The sequence below is a fragment of the Pyrgilauda ruficollis genome, unplaced genomic scaffold, assembly GCF_017590135.1.
Source record: "Pyrgilauda ruficollis isolate IOZ18807 unplaced genomic scaffold, ASM1759013v1 scaffold16, whole genome shotgun sequence".
In the NCBI taxonomy this organism is placed as follows: domain Eukaryota; kingdom Metazoa; phylum Chordata; class Aves; order Passeriformes; family Passeridae; genus Pyrgilauda; species Pyrgilauda ruficollis.
In genome coordinates, this window is record NW_024514764.1 from 13,369,210 (window position 1) to 13,391,234 (window position 22,025).

At 58.4% G+C, this 22,025-nt stretch overlaps 2 protein-coding genes across 4 annotated transcripts in view; both read left to right on the forward strand.

The window, feature by feature from the left end:
- WDR90 (WD repeat domain 90) overlaps positions 1-7,004 on the forward strand; it is a 32,250-nt gene extending 25,246 nt beyond the window's left edge. The window contains exons 33-41 of the mRNA XM_041462212.1: positions 557-668; positions 1,529-1,700; positions 2,305-2,427; positions 2,506-2,692; positions 3,149-3,279; positions 4,157-4,300; positions 5,379-5,498; positions 5,894-5,978; positions 6,638-7,004. Of these exons, the coding sequence (XP_041318146.1) occupies positions 557-668; positions 1,529-1,700; positions 2,305-2,427; positions 2,506-2,692; positions 3,149-3,279; positions 4,157-4,300; positions 5,379-5,498; positions 5,894-5,978; positions 6,638-6,795 (1,232 nt within the window). The 3' untranslated portion in view covers positions 6,796-7,004. The remainder of the gene's footprint in view (positions 1-556; positions 669-1,528; positions 1,701-2,304; positions 2,428-2,505; positions 2,693-3,148; positions 3,280-4,156; positions 4,301-5,378; positions 5,499-5,893; positions 5,979-6,637) is intronic.
- An 81-nt stretch (positions 7,005-7,085) lies between these two features.
- RHOT2 (ras homolog family member T2) lies at positions 7,086-20,366 on the forward strand. 3 transcript variants are annotated; one of them, XM_041462142.1, is made up of 19 exons: positions 7,086-7,176; positions 7,440-7,498; positions 8,421-8,502; positions 8,591-8,634; positions 9,765-9,818; positions 10,180-10,232; positions 10,889-10,997; positions 11,415-11,516; positions 12,102-12,200; positions 12,611-12,719; positions 12,972-13,092; positions 14,143-14,227; positions 15,298-15,443; positions 15,524-15,624; positions 15,696-15,826; positions 16,249-16,329; positions 16,516-16,638; positions 16,797-16,999; positions 18,554-20,366. In XM_041462142.1, exons 1-19 carry the CDS (start codon positions 7,140-7,142, stop codon positions 18,669-18,671), a joined length of 1,857 nt encoding a protein of 618 aa, XP_041318076.1. In that variant the 5' UTR covers positions 7,086-7,139; the 3' UTR covers positions 18,672-20,366. The 3 variants fall into 3 exon arrangements, with proteins under 3 accessions (XP_041318076.1, XP_041318077.1, XP_041318078.1); XM_041462143.1 differs by having other exon boundaries at positions 7,104-7,176; positions 7,445-7,498; XM_041462144.1 differs by lacking the exons at positions 7,086-7,176; positions 7,440-7,498; positions 8,421-8,502; ... (2 more) ...; positions 10,180-10,232; positions 10,889-10,997 and having other exon boundaries at positions 12,607-12,719.
- The last annotated feature ends 1,659 nt before the right edge of the window (positions 20,367-22,025 follow it).

A 22,025-nucleotide genomic window follows, 5' to 3' on the forward strand; every position in this document is an offset into this window, starting at 1 on the left:
ACAACCACACCCCTACACTATAAATCCTGCACATCTTACCCATACAGTTTCTCACTTACTTAAGGCATATTCTTACTTACAACTGGAGAAGCATAAGTTTATTAATTTTCTACTTAATATCTGTGTGTTGTATTTTTATATCAATCCAAGCTTCTCCCAAGGCTGCAAATCAAATCCTTCAGTGTCTGTGGAAGTTTCTATTTTTCTGATTCCCACAAGTCTTTGCTTGAAAAGACAGGTGTCTGTTAAGGAAGGCAGGAACCTTCCTTGAAATGGAAAATACAAATCCCCTCCCTCCAAATTATTATAATTTTTAATTAAGGGGCACTCAGGAAGAGATATGGGAGTAGGAATAAGAGTTCTTTACTAGGAAAATTAAAAAATATAAATGCAGTAGTACAAAAAAAAGAAACCCCAGAAAACAAACCAATGACAGAAAACAAACCCTGTGGGTACCCCAGCTCTAGCTGCTGGCAAATAGCATACACATGTATCTTACCAGCCAGGGCAGCAGAGCAGGGAGCACTGGACACTGACAGGTGCCCTTCCTCCCCAGGTGTGCTGCTGGGCCGGCACCCCCGCCTGCTGAGCGGCAGCAACACGAAGCGCATCCGCCTGTGGTGCGTGGCCACCGTGCAGGAGCTGAGGCTGAAAGGGCCTGATGCCAGGTAGGAGCTCGTAGCCCCTCACCTGGCAGTCCCCAGGACTTGTCTGAGAGGTGGCTTTTCACAGACAGACACCACGTGCAACCATGCTGCTCCTGCTACTCTTCATCCTTAGCTTTTTCTCTCCATCCCGTGACTGCTGATTCTTTCTGTCTGGATCTTTTGACTGAATTTTTGCCACAGGTAGCTGAACGCTCTTGATGATGGAAGTGAGTGTTTATTGTACCTGAAGTTTGTGTCAGTGGTTTGTAGGAATTCCTTTAGGAGAATTAGGGAAAATATGTTACCTTTGTTTCTTCTCTCATGCTATTGCATGCCCTATCTTTTTTTTTCCTGTAAAAAGATGGTTGAAGTACAAATCACAGAATCATGGAATGGTTTGGGTTAGGGGAAGGAACCTTCAAGACCATCCCATTCCAACCCTCCCTGCCATGGGCAGGGACACCTTCCACTAGCCCAGGTTGCTCCAAGCCCTGTCCAGCCTGGCCTTGGGCACTGCCAGGGATCCAGGGGCAGCCACAGCTGCTCTGGGCACCCTGTGCCAGGGCCTGCCCACCCTGCCAGGGAACAATTTCTTCTCAATATCCCATCCATTCCTGCCTGCTGGCAGTGGGAAGCCCCTCTTCCTTGTCCTGTCACTCCAGGCTCTTGTCCAAAGTCCTTCTCTAGCTCTCCTGGAGTCCCTTTAGGCACTGGAAGGGGCTTTGAGGGCTCCCAGGATGAACAACCCCAGCTCTCCCAGTGACTGTTCCAGAGACAGGAGCCCCTCATTGAACTGGCTCATTAGAAAGTTGGATTTAAAGCAGGCAGAGTGGCTGTTCCAACATCTGAGCCAGTCCTTCTCCTACCCTGCCTTCCTCCAGGTGTGGCTCAGTCCTGCTGGAGCATGAGATCACCCTGGATGGGACCATTGTGTGCGCAGCCTTTGACGACAGCCTGGAAATGGGAATTGTGGGCACCACGGCAGGGACCCTGTGGTACATCAACTGGGTGGAGAGCACCAGCATCCGACTCATCAGTGGCCACAAGAACAAGGTCAGAGGGGCTGGGCCTGCTTTGAGTTTTGCTGTTGCTTCAGGGTATCTTTCTGCTACAGAAAAAAAAGGTTCGAATGGTGGGAGAGAAGATGTTTTATGACAACTTGCAGTGCACCTTGCCTGGTCCTGCCTTTGGGGCTGGGTTTACTGTGCACAGTGCCTGGTCCTGCCTTTGTGGCTGGGTTTACTCTTTGCCATGATTGATAAGGTTGGAAAAGACCTTTATGATCATCAAGTCCAAGCACTAACCCAGCACCACCACGACATTCACCATTAAACCATGTCCCCAAGTGCCACACCCATGCATTTTTTGAACACTCTTGGGTATGGTGACTCCACCCCTGCCCTGGGCAGCCTGTGCCAGTGCTTTTACAACAATTTCTGTGAAAAAATTCTTCCTAATGTTCAATGTAAATCTTCCCTGGTGCAGGTTGAGGACATTTCCTCTTGTCCTGTTACCCTGAAAGCAAACCTTCCTTTATGTTCCCTCTCATCTGGTGTATCCCATGAGCACAACCCTGGGGAGGAAGGGGCAGGGCAGCTGATGTGCTCTGGGCTGTGGCACCCCTAGAGCCCTGCTGTCTGCCTTTTCCCTGGAGCAGGTGACCGAGGTGTGCTTTAGTCCCGACGAGCGTCACTGTGCCACGTGCGGGGAGGACGGCAGCGTGAGGATCTGGGCTCTGGGCAGCACCGAGCTGGTGGTGCAGTTCCAGGTGCTCAACCAGGTAAGGCTTTCTGGCACATCAGTCCTTTCCTCTTGGCACAGGGAAGTGTCCCCTGTGTCACCAGGTCTCTCCTTGCAGAGCTGCCAGTGTGTGGCCTGGAAGCCCGGTCCCATTGGGGTGTGGCCTTGTCCCGGTGAGAGCCAGCACGTGGTGGCAGGGTACAGTGATGGCACTGTCCGTGTGTTCAGTGTTTCCAGGACAGAGATGGAGCTGAAAATGCACCCCCACGCTGCTGCACTGACAGCAGTCACCTATTCCACTGATGGTGAGGCTGCCTGAGGTGACACTGGGGGCATGTGGCCTCGGGGAATGTGGCTTAGTGCTGCCTGGGTTTACCCTGGCCTCCAGCTGCTCTGTGTCTTGGCCACCTGCCCAAAACCCCAGGGCCAGGGAGAGCCACAGAACTTGTCTCAGTGAGCTCTGGTGACTCTGCCAGCTGAGCATGCAGTGGGTGGGACACAGGAGGTGCACTGGCTCCGGGATAGCCAAGGGGATTGGGTACAACAAACACCTTTGTTTTATGATCTACTGTGGCTCTTCTTCAGTGTGGGGGTGTAGTGGGTGTCTCTGAGACATCTCATCATACCCAGCCCTTGACTGGGGTGTTCCCAGCCTTTCACAGTGTTTCAGGACACTGATATCCCATAGTCTTGGACATTTCTCCTCTGACCTTTTTTTCCTCCTACAAGAAGTGTACCATTTGTTCCTCCTCTGCCATCAGGGGAAATGATCCTATCAGGGGGCAAGGATGGGATAGTGGCTGTCAGCAGCCCTCGCACTGGAATGACCATCCATGTCCTGGCTGACCACAAAGGCTCGCCCATCACTGTTCTCCAGTGCACCAGGAAGCAGGTGAGACCTCAGGAGCGACTCCCGTCCCCATCTGTCACTGCACAGCTCTGGCCAGCAAGTTTGCTTTGGTGTCCCTTCTGATCAGTTTTTCCAGGGATATATTCAGTGGAATAAATCTCCATGTGTTGCAGTTGCAGCATGAGTGAGGCTGTGCCTGCAGGGGACCTTTGGTGGCAGTTGTTGACACCCTGCATGCAGGTGTGACATGAACCTGTGCCACAGCTTCTTGGAGAGCAGCACCCCTCAGGAGCAGCCCAGGCTGTCAGTCTGCAGCCCCTGTGCCCCCCAAAAAGGCTCTTTGGCAGCCTGTACCATTCCTCTGTGGAGCTGGGAAGACTTGGCTGTGCAGCAGTGGGATGGTTTGAGTCCTCCTTTGTCCTCTTCATGGAGAGTTTTTTTCCCTTTGCACAGCAGAAGTGGGAATAGTTTTCCCTAAGCTCTCAGGCTTTAAGATCATCTGCACTGCAAAGCTGTGTTTCGTGGTAATCTGAGATTGAGGAAATCCTCCTTGATTTGAGGTGAAGCACGTTGTTAGGGGACACATGGTATTGGAAATAACTCCCTTAGGAGATGTGCAGATCCAGAGGGTGTCCCAAGGAAGAGAACTGTGTTGTTCAGACCAGGATTTGAGTTGGAAAAGACCTTAAAAATAATCTATTTCCAGCCCCCTGTCATGGGCAGGGACCCTTCTCACTAGACCAGGTTGCTCCAATCCCTGTCCAGCCTGGCTTTGGACACTTCCAGGGATGGAGCAACCACAGAGGTTGATCCTGGCTTTCATCCCCTAAACACAAGCCCCATGTTCCCATGAGTTCCTGTCCTCCTCCTTCAAAGTCTCTGTGCCCCCAGAAGGACAGGGCTGTGTTTCTGCTCACAGTACCGTGACCTCGGGGTGGAAGGAGGGGAGCTCTGGCTGGCAGCCAGCTCCGACCGCCGCGTCAGCGTCTGGGCCTCCGACTGGCTCCAGGACAAGTGTGAGCTCCTGGACTGGCTCAGCTTCCCAGCTCCTGCTGGCCCTGAGGTGAGTGTGGCACCTGCCAGGCCCTGCCTGCTCCTGGTGAGGCTGGACACCAGCAGAGATGGGAGAGGGAGGCACAGGGCTCTGAGAGTGAGTGTGTGCCTAGGAAAGGCATCTCTGTTAGTCCAGGTCACAGAGTGTCTTGTCAGTGCACCTTCTTGGGTGTGGAAGGACAGTGTAGCAGTGCCAGACTGCTCTGCAGCCCTGACTTTAAGCATGAGGAGCCCTAAACTGCACCTGCAAAGAGCTGAGAGCCCTGTGCCAGCAAAGCAGAGCCTGGGCAGCAGTGAGCATGGTGTGCAGGAGGGAGAGCTAATTATGAGCGTACTGCTAATTCTGACACTCCCGAGGAGTGTGAGTACTCCGAGCCAGGAGCGTGGTGATGGCTTCCCAGAGCCAAGTACTCAGCCCTGTGTGTCCCTGCTGCTTGGCAGAAGCCTCTGGCTCCAGCCCAGGGGTGGGGTTTGGGCAGCAGGACACCTGCTAGAAAAGCAGGAGGATCTGTGTTGGAGAGGATGGAGATGGTCCCTGGTGCAGGTGACATTGGCAAACAGAAGGGAGCTGGGTGTTTCTGGGGGGCAAGAGGCAGTGCCTCAGCCTGGGTCCATACAGCAGCTGGGTTCTGTCAATAATTCTGCTCATTTCCAAAAAGATGGATTTGCTCTGAAAAGCTCACTACAGCTCTCCCTACAGCCTGAAGGTTTCATCTTGCATCCCCTGCTCAAAATCTGCCTCCTGGGCCCTGTTTCCTTGTGTTAAACTGATCCATAACCAAATCCTAGCTTCAAGCCCATGCAGCAGTATTATCTCAGTGGGAATTCAACCTGTTGGACTCTCATGGGACCTGCTCCTACAACACTAAATGGTTTGCTTCAGGTTTCCATGGCAGGGTGTAGTTGTTACTTGCTTTCCCTGAGCCAGAGATGGGAGTGCAAGAGGGAGGAAGCAGCCTCCACCATACTCATGTCCCACTGCTCAAACACTTACAGCCCTGGGTCCCTCTGTGCTCTCCTTTTATCTCTCATTGATCCAAATAAGAGAATCCAGCCTGAGTTTTGTTGCCTTTGGTTTCCCTCACCAGGCTCTGGACAGCCTCCCTCCCAGCCTGGCTGCATTCTGCCCTTGGGAACATGGTGTCCTGGTCTACGTGGGCTTTGGGCTGCAGAAGGAAGCTTTGTTCTACAGCCTGAGGAAGAAACAGGTACCTGTCCCCTGCTATAGGCAGTGGGGACAGTGGGGGCTGGCAGAGCTGCCCTGTGTGTTACCCTCAGTCACAGGGGTGGGGTGGGCTCAGGCAGCTGCTCAGGGAACAGATTTTCATCTTGGAATCTCCAGAGTGTGGCCCAGGTGAGCAGCAGAACCCTGCCCCTGCCTCAGGCTGCATCCAGGCAGGCAGCCAGTCCCTGATCCCAGGGAGGCGAAGGCAGCTGCTTCCAGAGCATCAGCACTCTCTCCAGTGTCTCCTGGATGCCTGGGGCAGCTTTAGGAGCTGTGCACCCTCAGCCTCCCCATCACTCTCCTTAGGGCTGTGGCTGCACAGCTGTGGATGCTGCCTTCCCCCTCTGAGCTGCCTGTGTTTCTCTTGCTGGGCTGCAGGTGCTCAGGAAGATCTCCCTGCCAGCCTTTGCCACGTCCCTCAGCCTGTCCCCAGCTGCACCTTTCATGGCCCTCGGCTTTGGTGGTGAGTGCTGAGGGTGCCTGGGGCCCTCCTTCTTCTGCCAGAGGGGAAACAAGTGTCCTCATTCCTCCAAACAAGAGACATGTCCTCAAACCTGGGAGCTACAGTCCAGGGCAAGGAGAAACCTCCAGGAGGCTCCTGGGTCAGAAATGAGATGCATGAGATCAATCCTGCTTGTCCACGGGCAGGCGGTTCTGGGCTGTGTCCATTTCTGCAGCCGCTGAGGCAGCAGGAACTTCCCACAGCATGGGGACAGGCAGGACCCTGCTCCTGGCAAGGGCACCTCGCTCCTTGGGTCCGTCTGTGCTGTGTCACTCGGCTCAGCGACTCAACTTCCAGCTCAGCAGTGGGGAGAGAGCCTGGGGAGTGACTGGGAACGGTGCTTCTGGCTGGGAAAGGACAGGGAGAGGGGCTGGGGGTGACTGGGAACAGGGCTTCTGGCTGGGAAAGGACAGGGAGAAGGGGAATGGTGCTTCTGGCCAGAACAAGACATGGAAAGGGGGTGGGAGGTGACCATGAATGGTGGTTCTGGCAGGGAGTAGAGATGGGGGTGGTGTGTGGGTGACAGGGAAGGGTGGTCGTGGCACGGACAAGCCCCAGGGAACGGGTCTGGAGGGTGATCGGAGCCTCCTGGCACAGCCCTGAGCCGCTCCTGTCCCCAGACCGGCTGCTGCGGCTGCAGCCCTGCCGCGCCGGGGCCCCGCAGGACTACGCCGGCCATGACGACACCGTGCACCTCTGCCGCTTCGCGCCCTCCGGCCGCCGCCTCCTCACGGCCTCGCACAGCGCCGTCCTCGTATGGGAGGTGACGGGCGCCTGAGCCGGGCTGGCCCGGCACCAGCGACGCTTCTCCAGCGGGGCCTGCCCCGGGACAGGCCCCGGCTCCGGCCGCAACCGGGCCCAAACCGCCGCCCCCGCGGCTGCTGCGGCGGCGGCTGGCCCGCCTGCGGCCCCGCCCGGCCCTGGAATGTGTTTCACGGCCCCGTTCGCCGTTTGTTGCCGTTAAACGTTTTGTTTTCGTTAATAAACCATCGAAAGGCCAACGCTGGAGGTCTCGGTGTGCTGGCGCCGCTAGGGGCCGCCGCGCTGCCCCGCGCCGCTCTGCGCCGCCGCTCGGTGGTGCGGCCGGAAGTGGGGGGGGGCCGGGGAGGCGGCGGCGCCGCCATGAAACGGGACGTGCGGATCCTCCTGCTCGGGGAGGGTGAGGGGCGCGGGGGCACGGGCCCGGGGGAGGGGGCAGGGGGGTCCCGGGGGAGAGGGTTCTCCTGCAGGGGAGGGGCGAAGGCGGGCAGGGGGCCCAGGTGGACCCCCCGTCACTGGCAAGACCAGGGGAGAGACCGGGCCCGTCACTGTCACCGGGCGATCCGTGGTGTCACGGCTCCGATCGTGGCTCCCACCTGCCGCTGTCCCCCTCAAGCTCTGCCGTGCCGGTGCCAATGTCAACGTCCTCCCTTTATTTCCTAGCCCAGGTGGGGAAGACGTCCCTGATCATGGCTCTGGTGGGAGAGGAGTTTCCTGAAGAGGTGAGTGGGGAGGGGACGCGCACAGCCCCAGCCCGGGCCCCCTCGCTGGGTGGGACAGCTCTGTCCCCAGTGTCCCCGCTGGAGATGGGGCTGTTGGGCGGTGCTCGCAGCTCCCGGGGCTGTGACAGCCACGGGGCTGGTTCAGGTGAGGTCAGTGAGGACCACACGGAGCTCCAGCTGAGATGGTGTTTTCCTCAGTTTGTGCTCTGATTCTGACTTGGGGGCCGATCCTGACTTGCAGCTCTCTCTGCCCTGAGGAGGGTGTTGGTGTTGGTGTTGGTGCCTCCCAGGGCCCCACTTGCTGCTGCTGGGGGTCTCTGTCACCAGCATAGCAGGGCTGGCACCACCACAGCCTTTGGAAGGGGCCAGCCACATTCCCTGCCCGCTGCACCCTCTGGAGATGGGTTTGGTGCTCCAAGCCAGGCCACTGTGAGCAGCAGCATCCAGCCAGCTGTGCCCCTCGGCAGCTTGCTGTTCCAGCACAGTTTGGGTAGGGAAATGGGATCAGTCTGTCCAGGCACATTTTCCCTGAGCCTCAGATGGTTTCTCCCGCTGCCCATGTGTGCTCTCCATGGTGTTGTGCTGGGCAGCATCAGCTCAGAGGTTTGGGGGACCACGCCTGCACCCCTTCCCTGCTCTCAGCCCAGCCCACACAATCAGCTCAGCGCTGCTCCCAGAGGAGCCCAGGGAGTGCCCAGGGCTTATCTCCACCGGGATCAGGAGCTTCCTGTGAGGGAGGCAGGTGGAAGTTCCACCTCGAGGATGCTGCCTGTGCCAGGGCTGGAGTGTAGGGGGCTGCTGCAGCCTGGTGGGCCAAGAGTGATCCGTGATCCACAGCTCATCCTGCCCTGGCAGTGGCCAAGGTCCTGAAGTCCCTTGTCACCTGTGCTGCTTGGTTGGACGGAGTGTGCTGCCTTTGCAGGTGCCCCCCCGGGCGGAGGAGATCACCATCCCAGCCGATGTCACCCCTGAGAAGGTCCCCACACACATAGTGGACTACTCAGGTAGGGCCCTGTCCTGCCTGGCTTCTCCCCTTCCCTGCCTGGCTGAGGGGATGGGGACTGAGTGGTGATGGCTTCATTCCCCTTCCAGAGTCGGAGCAGACGGAGGAGGAGCTGCAGGAGGAGATCGCCAAGGTGAGCAGGGCTGGCCGGGATGGGGACAGGAGGCCGTGGTCCCCAGGGGACAAATGGCTGATCCCCTCCCTGTTAACCACCCAGAGAGGCACAGGCAGTTGGTTATCCACGGATTAATTCTCCTGGTTTGTTTGAGAGGCTTGTTTAATCCTGCTCTGTCTTGTAAGCTGTCGTGTGTGGCTTGTCCAAGCCCTCCAGGGAGCCTCCAGAAGGCGAGTGGCGTGGGCAGCTCGCTGCCCAGGGGAGGAGGAGGAGGCAGGAGCAGACACTGTGCTCTCAGCCTCGGGATATTCCCCACGGACTCAGAAGAGGGAGAAGCAGTTGCTGGGTTTGGGCAAGACCCCTGCTCCCTGCATTAGATATCTGCGGCTGCCTGATGAAGCGGTGGCACAGAGGAGTTAATTTGGGAGCTGGAGCCCCTGGCGAGCCCTGGGCAGGGAGGGATGAGGGAGCCCTCAGAGCAGCCGTGGAGGAATAATTAAGTTGTCTGGCTGGGTTGGACACAGTTGCTCTTTGCCCTGGGATTAACCTTGACTCGGCAGACATGAGGACCTTTTAATTATGGGTAATAAAAACATCTCTCTCACGTGAGCAAAGCTATTTAATCTCCTAACCCCGGTGGCTAACGGTCGAGGAGGTGGGCACGGGGGTCCTGCTCCCTCCACCCAGACAGCAGGAGTACACAGAAGCTTTAAATGGCTCCAGGAAATCCTGCCTAAACCCTTGTGTGTCCTCGGATTAGCATTAAACTCTCTGCTGAAAGGACCAATGATCCCTCCTGTCTGCTTCCGATAAAGCCTCCGTGCTGGCCCTGTCTGCAGGGGGTCAGGAGGGGAGGAGGGCCAGGACACGGGTGCTGTGGGAGGGGGATCTGGGCCAGCAGGCACGGGAGCAGCAGCTCCCAAGGCAGAGGAACTGCTCCCAGCAGTTCCTGAGCCAGAAGAGCTGCTCCCAGCAGCTCGTGGCTCGTGCTGAAGGCACAGGGGGCTGTGTACGTGTCCGCGCTCACGTGCGCTCGGCCGCTGTGCTTCCCTGGCAGCTCAGGCGGCATTCCCCCTGCAGCCCTGGCCATTCCCTGCTGCCATGACTGTGGCAGGGACCCCTTCACCACCCTCTTGTTTCTCTTGCAGGCCAACGTGGTCTGTGTGGTGTACGATGTCACCAAGGAGGCCACCATTGACAAGGTAATGGGTCCCCACCATGGCCCCTCTCCGGCAGCAGAGGCAGAGGGGGTTCTTAGCGATGGGGTTTCCATGCTGCCCTGTGGTGTGGGCACATACTGATAGCCCCTGGCTCTGTGGGATTTTGGGTCAGAGATTCCTGCAAGCAGAAGCTGAGCCCCACCCAAGGTTGCTCCCTCACAGCAGGACAACAGGCTTGTTGCATCCTGGTGCTGGCATCCAGCATCCCTGGGGCTGCTCTGCCTGCTGGTGTGAGGGAATGCTGGGGAGCAGATGGCTGCAGGGCCCTGTTCCTGCCTGCCTGGGAGCTGCCTCTCCCTCCCCAGGCTGTGCTGACAGCCCTTTCCCTCTGCTCACCTTCCAGATTCGCACAAAGTGGATCCCCATGGTGAATGGGGGACTTGAAAAGGGATCCAGGTACCGTGTGGGGTGTGATCTGTGGGTGCGGAATGGGGGATTCTGGGGGCTGTGGGGTGCCCACCATCCTCACCTCCTTCTGAGGGTACTGAGAGCAAACCAGCTTTGTGGTTTGATCCAGGCCAGGTTGAATGGGGCTTGGAGCCATGGTCTAATGGAGGTGTCCCTGCCTATGGCAGGGGTTGGGATGAGATGAACTTCAGGGTCCCTCCCAACCAAAACCATTCCAGGACTGTTGTCTGTGGCCAGACCACTTAGAGCAGAAATACACAGGCACTTTCCTCTACCAGAGGAGGCAGGGGGTCACTGGGGAGGGATCCTTCTCCCCCCTTGATCTCAGCCAGACGGGGAGAGGAGGCTGCCAGGGGGGGTCTGGGAGCACAGAAGCTTTAGTCTGTGTGTGGATCTCTTGGGCAGAAGGCTGTTGTGCTGGATTAAAGGCTCCTGAGCATATTGTTGCTGGGTGAAAGCATAAGCAGGATCAGGCAGTCTGTTTCTCCAGATGGATGCTCCTGGCTGTGGGAGGCAGGAAAGCTGCTCTGGACCTTAGAGAGGAAAGCTGGGGCCTCCCTGACCTGCCCATGGCAGCACCAATGGCTGGGACAGTGCTGGGACCAAGAGGGGGTGGCCTCACTTGTGCTCTGTGTCTTTCCTAGAATTCCCATTATTTTAGTGGGAAACAAGTCTGACCTGCAGGTGGGCAGCTCCATGGAGGTCATCCTGCCCATCATGAACCAGTTCTCGGAGATTGAGACCTGTGTGGAGGTGAGGGAGCTGGGGCTGTGCAGAGCCTCCCTGAGGGGTTGGAATGCTGGTTTGGTGGGAGTTGGGGAGCCTCTGTACTCCTGGAGTGCTGCCCTGAAGATGTTGCTCTACACAAGTCCCCATGTTCAGGGGTTGAGAGCCTGTCCTTTGGCCTTTCTGGCCTTTACCCCTTGCCAAGGAGCAGCTTTCTGTGTCTGCTCTCTAGTTGGAACTTCACACAGGCTCTGTTGGTTCTGGGGCTGTGGAATGGGCACAGCGAAGCCAGAGCAAAACCCATGAGATTGTCCCTTTGGATTTTTCCTCATGATGGACAAATGTTGCTCTGGGCTTTGTGGCACAGCTAGTCTGGCTGGGGGAGATTGTGTCATCCTCCTCCTGCCCTTTTCATCAGGGCTGTCTCTTCCTCTGAATCCCCAGTGCTCTGCCAAGAACCTCAAGAACATCTCTGAGCTCTTCTACTACGCCCAGAAAGCTGTGCTGCACCCCACTGCCCCGCTCTATGACCCGGAGGAGAAGCAGGTGGGCTCCTGGGGGAGTCTCCTTCCCTCACACTGCTCTGGGCTGGAGGTTTTGGAATGCAAGAGGAGGGTTTGGGTTGGCACAGACAGGCCAAGGGAACAGTGCCCATCTCCTGTGCTCAGTACAGCCAGCTGGGCAGACAGACTGGGTGTGTTGGGGCAGAAGCCTTCGTGCTCCAGGCTGTGTCTTGGTTGTGGAGGGGAGGGTCTGGAAGAAAAACTTCCCATGGATTGTCCTCCCTGACATTAGATGGGATATTAGGAAAAATTTCTTCATGATGAGGGTGGTCAGGCACTGGCACAGGTGGAGTGGTGGAGTCAGCATTCCTGGAAGGATTTAAAAGCTCTTTGGATGTGGCATTTGGGGACGTGGGCTAGTGGTGGCCTTGGCGGTGCTGGGGGAACAGCTGGACTCGGATCTTGGAGCAGTTTTCCAACCTTAATGATTCCATGATTCCCACCTCTAAGGGGGCTGTGGTACTGGCCTAGAAGTGCAGGAAGGGAGCCCTCTGTGTGTGGGGCTGCAGGAGGAAGGGCCAGGCTGTGGCTGGTGCCCTGTCATTGTCACCGTGGTTGGTCCTTGCAGCTCAAACCCGCCTGTGCTCGAGCATTGACCCGGATCTTCAACCTCTCGGACCAGGACAACAACCAGATCCTCAGTGATGATGAGCTCAACTACTTCCAGGTAGGATGGCTGCAGAGCTGAGGAGTTCCCCAGTGCCTGGGATTCCCTTGCCAGCAGGGAGGCTGCCCCTCTCCTGCACAGCCATCCCATTCCTGTTTGGTGTTTCTGTGGCACAGCTGAAGCTCTGCAGGGTGCATCTCTGAACATGTGGGGTTCCATCTTCCTAAGCTTGGGCTGAGTTTGCTCTGCCATGGAAAGACCAGGAGGCTCTGGAGATGCTGAGAGCCCTAAGTTATTGGGATGCTGAAGAACAGGGGTTTGGTCAAGGCATAAGACAGAAATCCGTGAGCTGGGTGGATTTTCCCTCCCTGGACCCCCATTCCTTGCCAGGGGAGGGGGAACCTCTTGAGACAGGATTGTGCTCTCTTGAGTGCTTTGCTGACAATGACCTTCATTCTCTTGGGAGGCAGAAGTCTTGTTTTGGAAACCCCCTGGCTCCCCAGGCCCTGGAGGATGTGAAGATGGTTGTGTGGAAGAACACGACAGACGGAGTGCAGGACAACGGCCTCACCTTGAATGGTAACAGCCTGAGGGCTCCCTGCTCCTTCCCAGGGGACAGGGGACCCACCTCCTTCAGCACATCCCAGGGGCCCTGTCCTTGTCCTGAGCCTCCTGGATCTCATTCCAAGTCTAGTTAGTCCCTCTTGCTAAAGCAATCCTGCTGTGGCTCTCTCTCCCAGCAGTCTGTTTTCCCAGGGAAAGCATAGCTGAGGAGTGGACCCCTGAGCCTGAGCTGACTCCACTGTGGCTGACTTCTGATCTCTCCTGCAGGCTTCCTCTTCCTCAACACCCTCTTCATCCAGAGGGGCCGGCATGAGACCACCTGGACCATCCTGCGCCGCTTCGGCTACGACGACGAGCTGGAGCTGACAGATGACTACCTGTACCCACAGTGCGTGTCCAGGGCTGGCAGGGGGCCACATTCCCGTGGTGCTTGGCTCAGCATGCCCGGCACCTTGGCTGCATCCTTCCTGCAGCCCAGGAGCTGCTCTGGGCCCTTAGGTCAGGGTCAGCTTCACCATCCTTGCCTTCCCCTGGGGCAGGAGCTGACACGTGGGGTCAGGGACAAATATAGCAGGCCTGGGGCTGCTAATTTAGGCAGACAGGAAGGTGGAGAATGAAATCCAGACTTGCCTTGACATCAGCAAGGGGTTCTTGGAGGCTGCTGTGTGCCTGGCTGAGCGAGGCAGAGCAGCTCTGTCAGGAGCAGTGAGCTGTCAGCACAGCCCTCACGGCTGATTGTGCGGCTGCTGTCTCCTCTCTGCTCCCTGCCACTCTGGAGATGGGGAGCTGGCAGGAATGGAAGGGTTTGACTTGCAAGCTGCCTCCTCTTCCCAGAGAGCAGGCTGCAGGGAGGTGACAGGGACACGGTGGTGGATGGCACCCCGGGGCCCTGCTGTGCCCTGCTGGAGCCCTGGGCATGAGGCAGAGCGAGGGCACAGCATCTCCTGGGCTGCTTGGAATGTGCCAGGGAACGGCCACTGTGCATCCTCAGGGGATTCTCCCCAAAATAAAGGGGCTGTGTCAAGGAATAGCCAGGCCTGGAGGCAACAGCTGACCTTGAGCAGGGAGGGAGTGGGGAGCTGTTTGCCCTGAGTGAGATGTGCTTGCGCACTGGGTGAGAGTGTGCTCACACTGCCCTTTGTTCTGTGCTTGAGGAGGTTCATTTGGGTGTCTGAACTGGAGAATAAGATATGAAAGATAAAAGGGAGGTTTAGGTTGAGTAGTAGGAAAAATTTCTCAGCTGAAAGGGTTATCAGGCACTGGCACAGCTGCCCAGGGCAGTGGTGGAGCCCCCCCATCGCTGGAGGGATTTAAAGTCATGTAGATGTGGCACTTGGGGACATGAGTCAGTGGTGGCCTTGACAATGTTGGAACAGTTGGACTCTTATCATAGAGGGCTTTTCCAACCTAAATAATAATTCCATGGTTTTCCCAACAGGATCCGTGTGCCCCCCGGCTGCTCCACGGAGCTCAACCACTTGGGATACCAGTTCCTGCAGAGGCTCTTCGAGAAGCACGACAAGGTGGGCTGCAGGGGAGGGGATGCTCTGCTGGGCCTGCACACCTGGGCACAGCTGCTCCCCTAACCACCCCTCTGTGCCAGGGAGCACCAGGGAAGGGCTTTCCTCTGCCACAGCATTCTTTCTTTGGAGGCTTTGGGAGCAGGAAGTGGCCACTGCAAGCTGTAGGTAGTCTGATGGCCTGTCAGGAACGTGGGCTTTGGTCACTACTCTTGGCCAAAGGGCAGTTTGGACTTTGAGGGACTGGGTCTGAGTTGGCATCAAGCTGGCCCTTGTAGTGCCTGGCTGCAGCAGGCAGGGAGGCAGGGGAGTGGGCTGGGAGGCAGGGAAATGGGCAGGGAGGCAGTCAGGGAAGTTGGCACAGCTGCTGGCCAGCAGCCATGGACCAAACACCAGCATCTGCCAGCCTGGTGGAGGGCTGCCAGGCTGGAGAGAGGGAGAGAAAGCAGCACATTTGTGCCAAACTCAGGCTCTTGGAGAGTGGGAGAAGGGCATGTATTGGATCAGCATGCACCTGCTCAGACTGGCTATTCAGATGTTGATGTGCATCTGGGGAATGGCAGCTCTGTGACAACAGGGAGTGGCTCAGGAATGGCAGCAGAGAGTGGGCACACAGCCCTGTGTGTCCAGATCAGCTCTGTGGCCATGGGGAATGGCAGAACTGAGTGGATGCGCATCCCTGGGTGCCCAGGTGCCAGCAGGTCCCCTTCAGGCACAGCAGCATGAGTGCTGAGCTGGCCTGTGAAAGGCCAGGCTGGCCTGATGCAGGCTGCTGTGGGACAGCTGGCTCCAGGAATGTCAGGAACAGCAGCTCAGGGCTGTGGGGTGGGCGTGGACAAGTCCTGCCTGGTTGCAGCTGCAATCCCACAGCATGTTTGCTGTTGTGCAGTGCTGGCAGTCCCTGGGGCACAGGCTCTGGGCTCGCCCAGCTCTGGCCTCGCTGCGGTCGATCGATTCCTGCCATTGACAGGATCCCTGTGACTGTGCACAGCGGGGATGTGCCCGTGTGGCAGGGCCCCCTCTGGGCACGGGCTGGGTCCTTCCTCCCCTGGTGACTCGCTGTGTTTTGGCAGGACCAGGATGGAGCCCTGTCGCACACAGAGCTGCAGAACTTCTTCAGCGTGTTCCCCTGCGTGCCCTGGGGCCCCGAGCTCTACAACACGGTATGCACCACTGATAAAGGCCTGCTTTCCCTGCATGGATTCCTCTGCCAGTGGACGTAAGCTCAGTCCCTCTCCCTGGCCCTGGGTCACATCACTCAGCCCTTGCTCACCCTCCTGGTGTGCTCTGTCTCTCCAGGCTCGTGGCTTACCTGGACGTACGGCACTGCCTGGAGTGCCTGGGCTACTTGGGCTACCCCATCCTCTCGGAGCAGGACTCCCAGACCCAAGCCCTCACAGGTACAGCCATGCCCTCCCCTTCTGTCACAGCTCAGGTCCCTCCTGGCTCTCACCACCCTCTCCCCTGCCAGTGACCCGGGAGAAGAGGATTGACCTGGAGAAAGGGCAGACCCAGAGGAATGTCTTCCTGTGCAAGGTGCTGGGAGCGCGGGGTGCAGGCAAGTCTGCCTTCCTGCAGGCCTTCCTCGGCAGGAGCCTGGCGGTGAGTGGCTGCTCCCTGCCTGGCCACGCTCCCAGGGCAGAGCAGGAGGTACAGCTGGGGGTCCTGGAGCGATCTGTCCTGTGGTGGCACCTCCCTGCCCCTGGCCAGGCACCCCTGTGTGGTGCCCTCCCTGCCCATGCTTCGCACCCCCTCCGTGCTGGTGGCTTTGGTGTCCTTAATCCTGGCTGAGGCAGTGGCTCTGCTCCCTCTGCTTGTCCCAAGGGGCTGTGCCTTTTCCTGGTCTGACCACAGCAGTGCTGAATTTCCCTGCCTGTTAGGAGCAGCCCCACATCTCATGACAGGCCCTGGCTGCCCTTCAGGGGGCTGTCAGGCCACGGGGACTCGGGGCAGTATGAAAGCCTGTCCCTCACCCAGCACTGCTCCTGGCTCCACGGCCTGAGACGGCGTTTTCTTTGTGACAGGCCCAGAGGGAGAACCCAGGACAGCCATCCCTCTACACCATCAACACAGTGCAGGTCAATGGCCAGGAGAAGTACCTCATAGTAAGTCTGGGAGGGCAGGGGATTGTGCTGTGCCTGGCTCTTAGCAGGGCTGGGCTGTGTCCCCGTACCCTGGCACATGGGGCTGGGCTGTGGCTGTGGCTGTGCTGGCACGCTCCGTGTGCTGGTGTGAGGAGCAGCTGAGCCCTGGGACACTGCAGTGCCACAGCCCTGTCCCCTGTGCTCCAGCTGTACGAGGTCAGTGCTGACACCACGTTCTCAAAGCCATCGGACGCAGCCTGCGACGTCGCCTGCTTCATCTACAGCCTGAGCGACCCCAAATCCTTCAGCTACTGTGCCAGCATCTATAAGGTAGCTGGCAGGGACCCTGGGGGACTGCACAGTGGTCCTGGGCAACCACAGGGGTCCTGTTAGACTTCACCAGGGGCATGGGGGACATCAGCCTTTGTGGCAGCCCCACCTCTGCCAGGTTGGTCCTTAACCCCTCGCTGGGGTTTCTCTCTCTGCAGCAACACTACCTGGACAGCCAGATCCCCTGTGTCTTCGTGGCCTCCAAGACAGACCTGCCAGAAGCCAGCCAGCAGCCAGGGCTCTTTCCAGCTGAGTTCTGCTACAAGCACTGCCTTCCTCCACCCTTCTTCTTCTCCTGCCACAGCCAGGGACCACCCAGCACTGCTGTCTACACCAAACTGGCCACTGCTGCCACCTTCCCGTTAGTATCCTTCCCATGGAGGGACTCTGCTGGGAGCACAGCCTGGGGAGGGGGCTGTGTCCCAGCCCTGCCTCTGCCACATTGCTTTTGCTTCGGTTTCCCTGCAGCTTTTGGTGGCATCTAGGGCATGCAGTGACAGGATAAGGGGCAATGGCCTTAAGCTGAAGGAGGACAGGATTAAATAGGATATTGGGAAGGAATTGTTCCCTGGAGGGGTGCAGAGGCCCTGGCACAGGGTGCCCAGAGCAGCTGTGGCTGCCCCTGGATCCCTGGTAGTGTCCAAGGCCAGATTGGATATTGGGGCTTGAAGCACCCTGGGATAGTCGAAGGTGTCCCTGGTCATGGCAGGGGAAAGAACAAGATGAGCTTTTAAGGTTCCTTTCCAATCAAACCATTCCCAGGTTCTGTGATTTGTGATCTGCTTATACAAATAATTGAAACAGAAAAGCCACTTCTTCCTCTAATTGCAGAAGGGGGAGGTTTTCATCTGCCTGTGTGTATGTCTCTGGCAGATTTAGTAGATAGATCCTGCCACAGAAGTGTTTATTTTTGAAGCCTAAGATAAAAAATGCTGAAGAGGAGTAGCCAGCTTAGTTTGCCAAGGCCCACGGGGGGGGGTGGCAGCTATTTTCTCCCGATGAGATGGATCAGACTGGAAAAGAGGTCAGTGAAGCGAGACCTCTGTCACACAGCCTCTCTTTGGGAGGAACTGCACCCCAGAGGGGCTGGGAATGGGTAGGACAGCACCAGGCTGGTCACGGGAGGTGACAGGGCTGTGGGGAGGGAGGAGGATCCCTGTGAGTGGAATCCCTCTGCTCCAGGGCCAGGAAGGGTGAGCACAGCCCCAGGGGCTGAGCCCTGGCGGGGAGAGCGTGTGGGAGCATTGGAAGGCAGGATGGGATTACTAGTGAGTAGTTTTCCCTCCAGCTTCTTTTCAATAAACAACTTTATTTTTAGAGCTGACGCTTTTTTTTTTTCCTCCCCTCTGCAGTATTAAAATTTAAATATTCTTAATATATCTTAGGGTATGTGGTATAAATAAATAACAGCGTAATGGAGGGCCGGGGATTGGCTGTGCTCCCCCGATGTAGTGGAGAATGAATTATGGATGGAGGAAGAGAGAGGAGAGGAGCACGTTAGTGCAGGACAGCACGTGTTTGGGGAGGGAATGTGTGCGCTGGGGCAGCACCGGGCCCTGTCCCTCGCTGCCCTTTGATCCCAGTGTCCCCGTGGTGGCATCCCGGCTCTCCGTGCACGGGGAGTTGGAAAGGCAGCTTGACCTAGAAAGGCAGATACCTGTATAATTATTTAGGTGTTGGAGAGCTGTTTCCAGGGCAGGGAGGGGACAGCCACATCCATCCCACAGCACTCCCTTGCCTTGGTGGTGATACCAGGCGATGAGTGCTGTGCTTGTAGGGGCAGGGAATCTCTCAGATTCTCACTGGGCTGTTCTCCCCTGTGCTGAGCTCGCCCCCTGGCACCCCCAGCTTCCTTGTGTAGGGTGGGAGCACCGGGACAGCCACGCTCACCAGCCTCTCCTGTGTTTGCTTGCAGCCACCTGAACGCCGTGGAGCTGGGAGTCGCGTCCTTCTGGCTGCGGGTGGCGCTGGGGGCAGCAGTGACGGCGCTGGTGGGCTTCACCCTGTACCGCCTGCTGGCCAAGAACAAATGAGAGCCGCGCCCCACCCGTGACACCAGCTCCCCGTCCCCAGCGACGCCCAGAGGGGCCCCGCCTCAAGCCGGCCCCTGGTAGGAAATCCTCCTTTGCCCCCAGCCCGGATTGCAGGACCAGTGAAGCCAGACCTCCCAGCACCAGCAGGATCCATCCCTGGCACCACCCTGTGGCCTCCTGGCCCCCGTGGCCACAGGGCAGGCAGCTCTGCCAGGAGAGCCCTGCCTCACCAGCAGCTGGAGGATCACCCTCATCTTTTATTCTGTTCAGTTTTTTTAACGCTTGTTTTTAAGCTCAAACATGAGTGTTTCAGTGTCTGTTGGACTGGGCACATCCCCTCCCCTGAGGGCTGTGCTGGTGCCCTCAATTCTGGAGGGCACAGCGCTCCTGGGGCCTCTGGGAGCTGCAGCAGCAGCTGAGCTGTCAGATGAGCTCATGGCTGCAGCTCCCTGGGGCACAGCTCCATCTCCTGTCCCGCTTTCCCTCAGCCAGTGCCGCCAAAGGCAGCCGGGGAGGGAGGGCCAGGCACTGACACCCCCAGCCCAGTGTGTGGGGTCAGGCCTGGCCCCTCCTGCTGGGACACAGTGGCTGCTGTCCTGAGCTGAGGGGGGACAGTGACAACCAGGGTTTGTCCTGAGCTCCTTTCTGTTGTTTCTACAAGAAAAGCTTGTGAGTCCTGCAGCGTGCCAGGCTCAGGCTCTGGGTCCATCCTTTCCTGCCTCTCGTTTGGCCTGACCCCTCCCACCCCTGGCCACCAGTGTTCATGGCCACCAGTATTTGCAGGGCTCCAGGAGCCCTGGTAAGGACTGGGAGGGCGTTGGATGCCCACTGTGTGCCCAGTCTTTCCGTGGCAGTGCCATCACTCAGCTGGTGCCACACTGTGCCCTAGGCCCTGTGACCTGCTGTCCCCTCTGTGGGGCCCTGTCTGGAGTGTGAGGCTCTGGGCATTGCATCTCCTGGCACCACTGGAAGCTCCATCCTCTCCTGTCCTGTCTCCTGTCCCCGGCCCACACCTGAGCTGGTTTCATCTGCTGGGACAGCTCAGCACCCACTGGGGCCAAAGCCCCCCAGTGTCCCTGTCTGCAAGTCCCAAAGAGCCAGGCCAGCACCCATCCCTGCATTCCTGGCCTCCCAGGGGAGCTTGGATCAGCCCTGGCTGTGCCACTAGCCTGGCCATGCCACTAGCCTGGCCGTGCCACCAGCCTGGCCATGCCACCAGCCTGGCCGTGCCACCAGCCTGGCCTTCCCCAGCATGCTCAGGGTCGGTCTCCAGGCAGCTGCAGATCCTGGGTAGCGCCCAGAGCTGCTTTTTCTGTGTTTTGTCTATTTAAATGTTTTATCGTGGCCTGGAGCCAGCGAGGGGATGGAGGAATCGCTGGGCAGCACTGGTGTCTCTCCCAGGGACAGCCCCAGGGTGGTGTCCCCATCCTGCTGTCCCCAGCGCTGGCCAGCCGGGTGTCCCTGCCTGTGCTGGAGCTGCTCTGCCAGTCGGGCACACACTCACTGCTGGCCCCTGGTCCCTGGCACTGCCAGGGCCACATCCCTCATGTTCAATGTCCTTCTCTGTGCCCACCGTGCGTGACTCTGCCAGCTGGGCCCGTGCCTGGTGTCTCCCTGCTCCACATCTGCTGGAGCTGTAATGTTTTAGGTTTGTTCTCTACAGCAAAATAAATTTTTACACACCTTGCGCTTGCACACCGTGTCCTGTGTCACCTGGGGAGCAGGACCCTCGTCCCTGCCTGGGCTGCAGGGGGAGCAGGGCCACCCCGAGAGCCTGGCTGCCCCGTTTGAGGGCAGTCACAGGGATTTAGGGCCTGGTGTGGTGGGACAAGCCTTGGGGCTGGCCAGGTCTCCTTGATGCCTGGGGACACGGATCCTCATACAACATGTGCCAGCCAGGGTGCAGAGACAGAGGAGGAGGTGATGGATCCCGTGGTTCTCTGCCCGGGATCCATGGGAAGGGGGAGCATTGGCTGCCCTGGGAGCTGTGGATCTCTGTGCCCATCCTTGTGTGGGGTTTGGGGCTCCCCGCTTCCCTGCAGTCACTTTCCCCCTGCACCCACAGCTCCCAGGGCTGTGCCACCTCCCCTCCCTGCTTTTCCCATGGCAGCTTTTCCCTCAGCTATTTCTGTCCCTGCAGCCTCAGCCATGGGCGCTGGGCACAGGGAATGTGGGCGCAGCCACAGAAAAGGATTTTCCAGAGCCTCTGCACTCCACTGGATGGGGTCAGACTGCTCCCACATGAGGGGGGATCCCTCTGGGCTGAGGGGTGGGAGAGGAGACCCTTCCCAGACGGGCAGCCAGGGACAGGGAGGATGGGGGACACAGCCGTGCTGCCACACGGGCAGAGGAGCGATCCCAAGGCGGAAGGGACACGCGGTGCTCCCTGGTGACTCCAAACCAGGCTGGATCCCCCGGGAGCTGCGGCCCACGTGCCCTGGTGGGTATTAATAGCACTGGCACGGGCACGGGCGCTGTGCTGGGACAGGCACGGGGGTGGGGCGGGACACACGCGTGGCAGGGCCATGGGATCCCAGCCGTGGCCACACGCTGTCCCCAGGGCAGGAGCCTGGTGGGGCTGGGGAGCCCAGAGCTCCCTGGGCACCTCGGTGGGGCTGAACCACGGCTCTGGAAGTGAGGATGGTACCAGGGATGGGTCCTGGGAGCAGCCCTGCCCTGCCTGGGGATCCAGGGAAGCCTGGCCTGGGTGACACTGGGCACATCCCATAGAGGTGCCACTTCCAGGGATCCAGTGCCAGGCTGTCTCATGAGCACTGTGCTGCAGCAGGGGACAGCAGTGGAGGCTCTGTGTCCCCTGTGCCATGGGGGATGTACCTGGACTGTGCTGGCCTGTGGGTGCAGGGACAGAATGGAGGGGAATGTTTGCAATCACCTGTGCCAGATTCAGCAGGTACCTGATGCTGGCATGCTGGTGTCCATTCTGGAACACTGGTGTCCGTTCTGGGACCCTGGTGTCCATTCTGGGATGCTGGTACTGTACCAGGATATGGATTCCTCTAGCAGGGGGCAGCTGCAAAACCATGTACCAGGATGTGGGTGCAGGAATACGTGTACCTGTGTTGGGATGCAGTACTGGAAATGGAATACAGGTTCTCATTCCAGGATGCAGACCCTGTGCTGGGACACAGGGATCACAGCAGGACCAAGGTCCTACACCAGGATGTGAGGATCAGTGCTGGGACACGGGGACCAGGATGCAGGTACCCACAGCAGGATGCACAGAGCTGCTCTGGGATGCAGGAACTGGGCCAGGATCTGGGTACCAATACTGGGATGTGAGTGCCAACGCTGGGATGTAGACACCACACTGGGAAGCAGGTATCACGCCAGGAT

Bases quoted from the DNA above. Each gene is read 5' to 3' on its own strand.
- RHOT2 (XM_041462142.1), top strand. From the start codon at position 7,140: ATGAAACGGGACGTGCGGATCCTCCTGCTCGGGGAGG. The intron at 9,819-10,179 runs GTAATGGGTCCC...CTCACCTTCCAG, and splicing joins AGGAGGCCACCATTGACAAG to ATTCGCACAAAGTGGATCCC. The intron at 14,228-15,297 runs GTGGGCTGCAGG...GTGTTTTGGCAG, and splicing joins TCTTCGAGAAGCACGACAAG to GACCAGGATGGAGCCCTGTC.